At 33.4% G+C, this 12,516-nt stretch overlaps 1 protein-coding gene across 10 annotated transcripts in view; it reads left to right on the forward strand.

Moving 5' to 3' along the window:
* Nucleotides 1–12,516, forward strand: part of LOC141556459 (metastasis-associated protein MTA1) — a 610,678-nt gene that overhangs the window by 135,932 nt on the left and 462,230 nt on the right. For 9 of the 10 annotated variants that reach the window (XM_074290610.1, XM_074290601.1, XM_074290609.1 and 6 more), the window contains 2 exons: nucleotides 8,957–9,030; nucleotides 9,293–9,373. In XM_074290610.1, coding sequence (XP_074146711.1) covers nucleotides 8,957–9,030; nucleotides 9,293–9,373 — 155 coding nt within the window. Of the gene's footprint in view, nucleotides 1–8,956; nucleotides 9,031–9,292; nucleotides 9,374–10,303; nucleotides 12,306–12,516 lie in introns of those variants that run through there. The other variant, XM_074290608.1, reaches the window with a different exon arrangement.

Here is a 12,516-nt window from a genome sequence, read left to right on the forward strand (position 1 = left end):
TTGTTCAACATCTCACCCCTCTTATTTTCCCCTCAACTATAAAAGCTCTTTTTTGTGCACCTCTTTTATGTGAAATAATTTTTATTTTGCTGCTGCTATTCAGTCATTTTCAGTCAGAACTAATTCTTTGTGAGCCTATTTGAGATTTTCATGCCATTGATAATGAAATGATTTTCCATTTCCTTTTCTAGTTCATTTTACACATAAGGAACTGAGGTATGCACACTTAAATGATTTGTCCAGGATAAATGTTCTTTAAGTGTCTAAGGCCAGATTTTGAATTCAGGAAGATGAATCTTCCTAAATCTAGGTCCTTGTACTCTATCCATATGCTATCTAGCTCTGCCCTGAGATAATTTTACCCATTCTTCTTCTCTTCTTCCTCCCCCCCTTCTTCCAGTACATCTAACTTGCCTTCCCCCATTTTTCTTGGTCATCATTTCATCATATTCAACTCACACTCATCCTTCTAATTGTCCTAAAACAGAATTGTTAGGAATTACATGTATCATATTCCAATAATGGAATATAAACTGCTTAATCATATTAATTCCGTTATGATTTCTTTTTCATGTTGATTTCTTTATACATCTCTTGAGTTTTCTGTTTGAATGTTGGTTTTTCTATTCGGTTCTGTTTTTTGTTTGTTTTTTTTTTTTCTATCAGTAATGCTTGAAAGCCCTTTATTTCATTGAATGTTGTTTTTTTTTTTTCCCCTATGAACACTAAGTAGGTTATTCTTTGTTGTAATTCTAGGCCTTTTCCTTCCAGAATTTCATATTCCACACCTTTCATTTCCTTTAATGTAGAAGATGCTTAATGTAGTATGTTTCACCCCAGTGAAACTGACTTTTCTTGAAGCTTTTCCAATCTATTTTGATCTGGAGGATGGTTTCATTCCATCAGACTGTGTTCAGAGACTTGGTTTCATGTGGTTTTTGAGAGAAACTGGGAGAGCTTGAGCAGCTTTCTGGCTTCACTTCATCATCTTGGCTTCACCCCCAGAAGTTCTCTTGGCTTCCTATTTGTTTTCCTTCTGACACTTTTCTTCTTTGAGTGCTCTTATATGAAGCAACTTAGATTGGTCTCATGCCAAATTTTCTTCACATTTTTCACTTCCACTTCCTTGTTCTAATCTTTCTTTTAAAATAATTTTTTTTTAATTTGGAACTATAAAATTTTCTCTAAGAACTGTTTTATTGAAAAAAAAATTTTGGAATGCTATCTCATTGTTTTTATTATCTTTATAAAAAACCATCTCTCATTTTATTTTTTGTTCCAGATTCAGTTTTGTATCTACTCTGCCTAACATTGAGGTATCATATCGCACCTATCAAATTAACTAATATAACAGAAAAGGTTAATGACAAATGTTGGAGAGCATGTGGGAAAATTGAAACACTAAGGCATTATTGGTAGAGTTGTAAACTGATCTGGATCTGGTCATTCTGGAGAGCAATTTGGAACTATGCCCAAAGGGCTGTAAAACTGTGCATATCCTATTAATCTAGCAATACCACTACCAGGTCTATATCAAAAAGAGATCATATAAAGTACCCACATGTACAAAAATGTTCATAGTAACTCTTTGTGATGGCAAAGAATTGTAAAAATCATGGGGATGCCCATCAATTGGAGAATGGCAAAAGAAATTGGTTTATGAATGTGGTAGAACACTATTGTTCTATAAGAAATCATAAGCAGTCAGATTTCAGAAAAATCTAGATTTACACAAACTGATACTGAATGAAGTGAGCAGAGAGTTGAACTGGGAGAACAATATTCACAGTAAAAGCAATTTTGAGAGACCTTACTCTTCTCAGAAGTACAATTTTCTAAGACAGTTCCAAGGGACTCATGATATGAAAAATGCCATCCATATCTAGAGAACTATGGAGTCTGAATACAGATCAAAGCATACTATTTTCACTTTTTTTTTTCTATTTCATAGTTTTTCCTTTTTTGTTCTGGTTCTTTCTCAACAATTAAGTAGAAATATGCTTAATGTGATTGTACATATATAATGTATATCATATTGCTTACCATTTTGGGAGTGAGGAAGAGAAGGGAAGGAAGGAGGGAAAAAATGAAAATCAAAATCTTATAAAAGTAAATATTGAAAACTATCTTTACATGTAATTTGAAAAAATAAAATAATAGTAAGTAGGGATAAAAAAATAACTCAGTTCAGAAGAGAAATAAGTTATATTTCATATATATTGAATTTGAAAAGGCTTCACAAGCACCAACTGGTAATGTTCGTTCATTTGGTATATAGAGTTAGAAGTCATCTACAAAGTGATTGTAGTTGAAATCACCACAACTGTTGAGATCATCAAGAGAAAATATAATGGGAAAGAAATGAGAGGAACAAGGATATTCTGTTGGAGAACAGGGGCACCCAGAAGACTGAGAAGAACAGTCTTGACAGGTGGGAGAGATCAGTGTCATAAAAGTCAAGGAGGAGAGAGTATCCAGAAGACATTCATAAGTATCAAAAATTGCAGAACCCTTGTGAAGGTGAGAGGCTGCAGAGTAGAATCAGAAGATCTTTGGTTCTGAGATCAAAGTATTTGGGTTCAAATCCTATCTTGGATGTTGAATAGTTTTACTATTTTTAAGCAAATCAGTTTCTTCTCTTAAATCCATTTTCTTTATTTTTAAAATAAGAAAATTGTACATGTTGGATTCTGAATTTTCTTTCAGCTCTAGATCTATGAAACTTTGATCCTTTGAATAGGTTGAAACTGAGAGACTCTCTTATTTTCATTTTACCCCTTGCTCCTGCCTAGATTGTAAAGATAGTTTTCAATATTTACTTTTATAAGATTTTGATTTTCATTTTTTCCCTCCTTCCTTCCCTTCTCTTCCTCACTCCCAAAATGGTAAGCAATATGATATACATTATATATGTACAATCACATTAAGCATCTGTAATGTTATTGATATTTCCTAACACCCTTCCTAGTACTGTACCAGGACATCCCTGTCTATAGTATTTTGGATCAACTCAGGGCTTCCAGTTTGTAGAATGAGTTTCTGCTTGATCCCAAAGTAATGTATGGGTAAAGGGGAGCCCACGTTGAGAATACTGTGTGTGAGGATCAATAAGTAGGCCAATTTGGCTTGACCTTATAGTATCTGGAGAGGAACAATGTGTAAGAAGGTAGTAAAGCTGTAAAGGGGCCAGGTTGTAAAGTTATTCAGATGTCAAAACAGATGATTTTAAAGTTTGATGTTAAATAATAAATTGTGGAGTTTATTACCTGGACTAAAGTATCATGATTAGACCTGTGCTTTGGGGGATAGATTGGATTAGGGAGAGATTTGAGACAGAGAAACCAATTAGAAGTGTTAGCAGAAATCTATTAGAACTAATTAGTACTAACTAATATATAAATATTAATAGTACTATTATTAGTATTAATATTTTAATACTAATATTAATAGTGCTATTAGTGTGTACTATGTGCCATGCACAGTGGTGTCTGCTTTATTATTAGATCCTTAAAACAACCCTGGGAGATAGGTGCTGATGTTATTATCCCTATTTTATAGATGAGGAAAATGAGGAAAACAAAAGTCAAGCAACTTGCTCAATTAGTAAGTGCCTAAGGTTTCATATTTAAACTTGTCTTTCTATCATGGGGCCAGCATTCTTTCCACTGTGACCAACTGTCCCTGAGCAACAGGGGGTGTGTTGGCTGTGTCATTGAACAGAAGAGACAATATGTGAGTAATATCAAGAAGGGGGACAAAAAGATTGGGCAATTGATTGGTTACGTGGATTAAGTGAACCATTGTGTCAGGAATGACACTGAAAAGGAGAATCTAAGTGACTATAATTTGACTATGCCCATGATAGTAATGGAGAAGTTTAAAAGAGGAGTGGTTGTGGAAAATAAAGGGAATTCTATTTTGGACATATTTTGTTTGTGGTACCTTTGGAAAGCCTCTTTTGAGCTGTCGAGGAGCTAATTGGTGCCATAAAGACTGGAATTCAGCAGAAGATGAGACAAGATGTGACTATTTGGAAGATACCTACACATAGAAGATTAAATTGAAACCATGGGAGCTGATAAAGTTACCAAGTTAGAGCCTGTATAAATAAATAAGATTTCTGGAGAATAAAAAGGCCAAAGGGTTGTAAAATTGTACATATCCTTTGATACAGCAATACCACTACTAGGTCTTTACCCCAAAAGAAATCAAAGGAAAATGACATAAAATCTTTACAGCTCTTTTTGTGCTGGCAAAGAACTTGAAATTGATGTGATGCTCATTACTTGGGGAATGACTGAACAAATTGTGGCATATTGAGTGTGATGGAATACTATTGAACTATAAGAAATAACAAGAGGGGTGGTATCAGGAAAAAATGGCAAGATTTCCATGAACTTAGGCAAAGTAAAGAACCAAAAGATGATTGTCAGCAGTGACAGCAATAGTGTAGTGATGATCACCTATGAAAGACTTGTCTATTCTGATCAATATGGTGATTTAAAACAATTCCAAGGGATCTGTGATGAAAAAATGCTATCTACCTGTAGAGAACCAGTGAACTCTAAATACAAATTGAATTTTCTCACTTTATTTTCTTCTCTTCCTTTTTTTGATGATGTAGCTATTAAAGAAATATATTGCCTTCTCAGTGGATGGGAGGGAGGGAACAATATGGAATCCAATTTTAAAAATAAGAATGTTGTAAATAAAAAATATGGGGAAAAATTTTCACTGTAAGCTCCTTGAGGCAATTGCTGTTTTTGCCCTTTTTTGTATCCCCAACACTTAGTATAGAGTCTGGCACATAGAAAGCATTTAATAAATACATGTTGATTGATTTTTTTAAAGTAATATTCAACAACAGATTGCATTTTGCCATCTTAAAATTTGCTTAAATGTATAGAGAATTGAAAAATGACATCTTTGAAAAATAATAATAAAATAAAGAAATGAAGATATAACTTTGAGGAGCACAGAGTATATGACCAGGATCCAGCAAAATAGAGAATAATCAGAAAGAGAATCAAGTGGGATCAATATCATGAAAATAGAAAGGATTAGGATTGCTGACATTTCTAGTGGACCCAGTCAACATAGGTACAGGACTTCCTGACTCACTTAAGTTGCACATGAGTAGGATTGAAGGAGGCACATGGTGAGCTACCCAGAACTGGAATTTGTCAAGACATCTGCAACAATAGGACAAAGGATTAAAAGAGTAAAGGATAGTAATGAGTTGATTCACAAAAGGGTCAAGATTGGGAAGGGAAGAGAATATAACCAAAACAGATTGAAAACTTGAGGAAGTACTGAAGGATGTAGAGGTTGCAAGGAGGTCAAACAATAGGAGGAAAGAAGGCATAGAGGAAAAGCTAGTAAACTTTTTGTGCCACAGACCCTTTTGGAAGCTTATAGACTATCATAATACTGTTTTAAAATATAATTATATTGAAATTTGCTTAAAATGTCTAAAAAATACATTAAGAGACCTTCTGAAATTTATCCATTAGCCTCATGTAGACTGATAGGATAGGAAAATGGAATAATGTAGGTGGTTGTGATCAAATCATGTGATTTCAGTTTTTAGTGATGAATGTATAACACTTGTGGGAGACATTCATTATCATCAATGTGAAGTGGGAATAGAGAACTCTTCCCTTCTTATGCCCTTCCTAACTGCTTTTAACTTGTCATTCTGGGCTCATTGAACATGACTTCTCCTATACAATTCCTATCTTTTAGTGTTTTTCTCCACCCCAACTAGAGGACTTCTATATAAATGTTGATTTTAAATAGTCTAACCTTCTAGTTCCTAATCTATTCAACTTTCACACCCTACATTTCTAGTCCTTCTTAGTCCATGAAGAATGATCACACTCTTGATCTTGCTATCACCTCTATATGTTCTACTTCTGTGTTCAAGAATTCTGAAATTCCTTTATCTGATAATAACTTTTATATATATTTTATATATTAAAAGTGGAATTTGAGCCTGACTTCAAGGCCATAATTCTATCCATTGTAGCAGAAGTTAAAAAAAAAAATTATCACCTTTGCCTCTTTAAGGCCTTTTCCGTTTCCATTTTATCTTGTAAGCCTTTCTTTCATTCTTTTATGTTCTACTTCTGTGTTCAAGAATTCTGAAATTCCTTTATCTGATAATAACTTTTATATATATTTTATATATTAAAAGTGGAATTTGAGCCTGACTTCAAGGCCATAATTCTATCCATTGTAGCAGAAGTTAAAAAAAAAATTATCACCTTTGCCTCTTTAAGGCCTTTTCCGTTTCCATTTTATCTTGTAAGCCTTTCTTTCATTCTTTTAGCTTTTTGTATTTCTTTTTTCACTTCTCTCAATTTTTCCCCTTATTTTTCCTCTATCTCTCTTGATTTTCAGAGTCCCAGGTCTTCCATGACCTGAGCCCAATTCATATTTTTCTTGGAGGCTTTAGATGAAGAAGCTTTGACCTTGCCATCATCTTTCGAGTGTGTGTTTTGATCCTCCTTGTCACCATAATAACTTTTATTGGTCAGAAACTTTTTTTTTCTTTTCTGCTCATTTTCCTAGCCTATTACTTGGCTTTAACTCTTTGTTAAAATTAAATTCTTTGTTAACTCTCTGTTTCCAGAGTAGAGGGTGCACTGTCCCAAGTTTCAGGGATTTTGTGCAACTGTTTAGAGAAATCCTTCAAGGAATTTAACTACAAGCACTCTCTTCTTCCCTGGAGCTGTTAGGTATGTCCCTGCTCCATTGGTAAGGTCTAATATGCTGGCCAGGACTGGGGCTCTGCTGATTAGAACTGTGCTGGGACTGCATACTAGACTCCCATTCTGTTGCCACAGACCCTCTCCACTGACCTTAGTCCTACTAGTGTCCCCAGGCTGAGAGGTCCAGAAACCTCCAGCACTGCTGGTGATTCTGGAGTCCAGACCAGAGCTGGTACTGGGGTCAGGGCTGGGCCCTTGCTAGAATTGCATGCTGGGTTATCACTCTGGTTCCACAGAACTTTTCTTCTGACTTTCCAGCTCCTATTTGGTGTCTCTGGGCTAAGAGGTCTGGAAACTACCAGTATTGCTGCTGATTCAAAGGCCCGGCTGAGCCAGGGCTGCACATTGGATTCTCATCCTGGTATCACAAACTTTTCTGCTGAGCTTCTAAGTTGCCTTTGGCTGGAAAATGTTCTGCTCCATTTTTTCTTTTGAGTGTTTTAATACTCTAAAATTTGTTTAGAGTTGTTATTTAAAGGAATTTGGAGCAGTTTGGGGGAGAAGTTGGGCAAGTTCCTGCCTTTACCATCTTGGCTCTACCTCCTCTTCCATTCTTTTAAAGGACACTTCAGTCTTTTAAAAATCAAAAGCAAAAATGTATTATTTCAATATGAAAATATGTTTAAAATGATTGTACATGTATCAGATTGCTTCCTTTTTGGGGGAGGAGGAAGGTAAGGGATAAAGGGAGGGAAAAAAAATTGGAACTCAATTTTTTACCAAAATTTGAATGTTGAAAGCTATCTTTCCATGTAATTGGAGAAATAAAATATTATTGGGAGGGGCAGGTAGAAATGTATTATTCTAGCCTTATTCTTTCCATCCTCTAGGGTACATACATATTGTCCATATGTGGATGTTTCATGGTATGACTGAAATACAAACATAACCATACATATTCTTTTTAAGTCAAAGAAAAATTATCTTTGCCCTCATTCTGTATTTGCTTAAAGCAAATTCCATAGTTCTTTGGCCTTTCTAGCCACTTTTGGGGCTTTCTGTTCATAAGATGCAAATGTAATCAACTTTGCCACTGACCTTCAAATCTTTTATCTCTCTTTATGACAGCTTTTCTGTCCCTTCTTAGATAGTAAGGCATAATTTGTTTAGCAGACAAAGACATGAGATGAAAGGCTGTTATTTAATGATGTCAACATACCTGCTCTTAATATACTGTACTCTGTAACCTTCTTTCTTTTCCTGAATGCAGAGTTCTCTTATACTACCTGTGGGGTAAGGCTTAATTTTAGCTGGAAACACAGGTAAGATAATAAGATGCAATCCAGTTATGTGATGAGTCCTACATAAAAATTTCACCTTATCACTTCTCTATTGAATCTTTCTTTTACTTCCTTAAATATTAGCTTCTGTTGTCTCTTTAGGAGATGGGACTTTATTTAAAAAAAATAGAAGCACACAAAATAGGACACAAGGACATGAGGACATCTAGCTATCAAATGTGTTCTATTTATACAATACATTTTATCTTCCTATTTATCTTCAGAATTTTCTTTCAATTTCTTTAAATGCTAGATACTCTTTTTATTAATGTTCAACATTGTCACTATGACAATTTCTATTTCAAAAAAGTATTATATATAGTTGAGGGATTTAATAATAATCTTTTCTTTGTTGTTGTTGTTGTTGTTGTTGTTGTTGTTGTTGCTGCTGCTGTTTGAAAGGCAATTTGAGATTAAGTGATTTGCCAAGGGTTATACAGCTAGGAAATGTTGAGTATCAATCCGAATTTTGAACTCAGGGCCTCCTCACTCTAGGATCACTGTGTCAACAACTGCCTCAATAACATTTTCTTAATAAGCTTTTCATTAATAAATTTCTTAATACCAAACCATGTATTCAAGTATATATTTTACTAGCCTCGCCTTTTTGCATTTTTACATTGAGTTCATCAAATATGAATACATATTCACTTGGTTTGTAGAGTCTTGACAGGATTTGTTATAGTTATAATTTCTCTGTTCACCCTATGCAACAAATGTTATTCAATAAAGAGTTTTTATAGCTTGTTCAATTATCTGTCTTTATATATTGGTTTGTTTTGGAGGAAATATACCAGTTTTTTACAACTTTTAGGAAGTTAGCCTTAAGACCACTACTCATGTGAACATGTGTCTTACTGAAGAAGAATCTCAGATATTCATTTTCTCATTCTTGATTCACAGATAATTATTCTGAGGAAGAATATGAGAGCTTTTCTTCAGAACAGGAAGCCAGTGATGATGCTGTCCAAGGACAGGTATTCACCCTTTGATGAGGTCACATTATGGCATGGAAAAGATTTGGTATCAGAAAATTAATTCTATCCTAACAAATTATTTAATTGTAGCAAGATGTTGAAAAGTAATAAAAGAGTAAGAAACTTAAAACTCAAAATTTGCATTGAATTTACTCTACATATTGGCATAGATTCCAATTTATTTTGTACAATATCGTTTTTATTGGTGAGAACTTTGAGTAAAACAAACATTTTTATATCATTGGCTTCTATGTTTCTGTAGGATTTGGATGATGATGAGTATGATGTGGGGAAGCCAAAGAAACAGCGGAGATCGATAGTAAGAACGACATCCATAACCAGGGTCGGTGGAAATTAGTTTTACTAACACTGTATGTGAAGGGTTTTGCCTGGGGTGTACTTGAAGCTGGTGAGCTTAACAAGGCTGAATTTGGTTTTGAGAAAAAAAGAAAGTTGGAAAAGAAAAATCCTATCTGGCTGAATATTGGAGAATAAGTTTCATGGTAGTAAAATCTAGGATTTAAAAAACTATGGGCCTTTGCCTGTTTGTTTTCTATATCTGACACATCCTTGTCCTGAGATAAAGTAAACAAAAAAAAAAAAAAGTTTTTAGCAAAATGAGACTTATCTTGCTATCTGCCTATGACTTAATAAAAGTAATTAATAAACCACAATTTGGGAACCAATTTATTTTGTGGGCAAAATATTAGGTGAGAAGTCGAGATAGTCTATTTTAGTTCCAGATCTGCTATTCATTTACTCAATGACTTTGCTGGATAAATCAGAAAATCCCTCATTTTCTCCATCTATAAAACTGTAAAAAGGAAAAAAATATCTGCTCTATAATCCATTGCACATGCATGGTATTTGAGAAGACATATATTCTTCAAGATCCAGTTCCCCAGGTGCACTAATTCATTCACTTTTTTCTGATATTAAAATAGTCAGGTTTGGTTGTGGGTTTTTTCCCCAAGATATCCTATTTGCAGTATTTAAGATATTTTGTAACAGTTGTATCCATAAGAAAGGGGCCAAATATATCTATTATATTTGATATTAATTTGTGAGTGGAGATAACATTTAATTATTGATTATTGATTGGCAGCTTTAGATGAAGAAAATCCTTAATGTTTGAAAAAAGATAGCAATGTTCTTAGAAAGTTCCCCTTCCAAATTCCAAAAAAAGCTAATGACATGTTAAGTTCATTACTGTCTCTCTTATATCCATCTGCTTTTTTTTTTTTTTTTTTAAATTCACATCTTTTGAATCTGGACTGAAACTAGTTTATAATGTTGTTAAAGGGATGGATGATAAAAAAATATTTATATAGAGAGATCTACCTGTGAATAAATTTGTTCTTTCCTAATGTAAAGGAATACAATAGGAAATCATAATAAAGTAGTAAAGGATTATAATGGGAAAGCATAATAAAGTAGTAAAAGTTTGGTTGTGCAAGATACTTCTAATGAAAAAAAGGGTGCACTGTGGTAATACTGCCTGACTTCGCAGGAGATTAGAACACAGATCAAATTCCTGTAGCTCTATTCTCCACCATGAGAAGAATGACCATTTTAGAAAACTTTTCATATTTCACTATTTCTTTCTCATATCAATGTTACCGCTTCCTCCATTCCAGTATTTTAGAAAAGATTGCTCAATTCATGAAAATCCAAATCCTAACACAATTTATGGTATAAGTAAGTGGTGCTCAATTTGGCATTACTTTAATTTGGGGGAAATTAACTTTCTTTAAAAAGTTATTTTTCCTGTTTATGATTTAACCAATCCAATCTACTTATTTAGACTATTAAATTTTAATTTCTTGACCTTTTTCATTACTCTAATGAGATTTGCTATGTTAATATTTTCCATTAGGATTCAATAACAACTAGCAGAAAAAATTCAGGAAAGAATTACTAGAGAATGTAATTTCTAAAAGTAAGAGAACCTAGAAATGAACTCAGATCTTTCTTATTTTTTCCAAAGCAATAATCAGGGTAAATATTTACCCAGAAATCCTTAACAATATTCAACTACAGTTAAGTTCTTCAAATTTTTTTTTGTGTGCTCCTATCTTCAACTTAGTGTTTCTGAAAGAAGTTCTTATTCTTTCTAAGGTTAGTATGAGCCTTGAATCTGAAAGAATCCCCCATTTTCCTAGATGATGGAATTAATACAGTACAATAAATGCACACATCCAGTTTGTAAATGGGCTAAAATAAGTTATGTAAAATTCAATAATAAACTAAACAAAACCTATTATTGTTGTTAAGTTTTCTTAAGATTGAATATCTCAAGGCATAACTTTCAATTTCATTTTTATTAAACATATAAAATAATAGTTTCAAGGAACTTCCAGTGACATCTAACTGAATTCCTTGCCTTTTGATACTTGGGTATTCCATATCTTTCTGATTATTTAAAAGCAAGTGCAGAGTTGAATCGTGGATAAAATCTGTAATTCATCATTGCCACATTGGATAATGAATTACATGGAAATCTGAGACAACCTACTTTCAATATCATATTTGACTTGTATGTTTATGTGCAATGCTAATCTTAGAAGGCAGAGAATTTCTTAAAAGCAAAGTGAATTGTAACTTCTTTATTAGTTCCACTATTTAGGACATTTTTGCTGTTGCAAATGATAATGTTTCATACTTCAATGCCCTAAGAAACTAAGGTTTATAAAAGAAAACTCTTTTGTTTGGAATTTTCAAAGAATAAAAAAAAATCCACACAGGTAAAAGGAAATTTTGATCTTAAGTAGGTTAGATAAGAAATTTTACAAGTTAAATGTGGATTTGTGACAAATTACATGTAAGCCGTATATTAAATACCACAACCCCTCTGATATAAAGGGTACAAATATGGCCTATAATATAAAGGGTACAAATGTGGCCTATATTGATAGTTTTGTTTTTGTATGAGGCTTAATATGAAGCTATGGGTCAGTAATTAGGAATAAATATGCTTTCCTTTTATTGATTGATCCCAGACTTTAGCTCTTTCACTGATGAGATTTACACATCTTATCATTATAGCTGATAGCTCCAATTGCTTTTGAAAATTCTCTTATAGTTTTTGGATTTTTGAGAAGTAAATTCCAATTCATAAAGATATTAGAGTATTTAACATATTTGCCACTGTTTAAGCCTTAAATGCAGCTCCAAATGTGACTGTCTTAGGCACAAGAAGAAAAAAAATATGGTCTTGGGAGAAAGTTGGATTTCATCTGATTAAGCGCAGTGCACCCTAAGTACCAGCAAGCATGGTAAATCTGTTTTTACACTAACATTAATTCATATGTTATTACACTTGGATTTTCAAATGTCTTGCCTAGAAGTGTTTAAAACATGATTTTGCTGTAGAATTATCAGGTTTGGACAGAAAGTAGGCTTCTGATTTATTTCAGAGTTCTTCCCTGTACTCATAGCTGTCCTTAGGATTTGTTTCAGAGGCCACTTTTCCAATATCAGTTTTTA

The sequence above is a fragment of the Sminthopsis crassicaudata genome, chromosome 2 (assembly GCF_048593235.1).
Source record: "Sminthopsis crassicaudata isolate SCR6 chromosome 2, ASM4859323v1, whole genome shotgun sequence".
Classification (NCBI taxonomy): domain Eukaryota; kingdom Metazoa; phylum Chordata; class Mammalia; order Dasyuromorphia; family Dasyuridae; genus Sminthopsis; species Sminthopsis crassicaudata.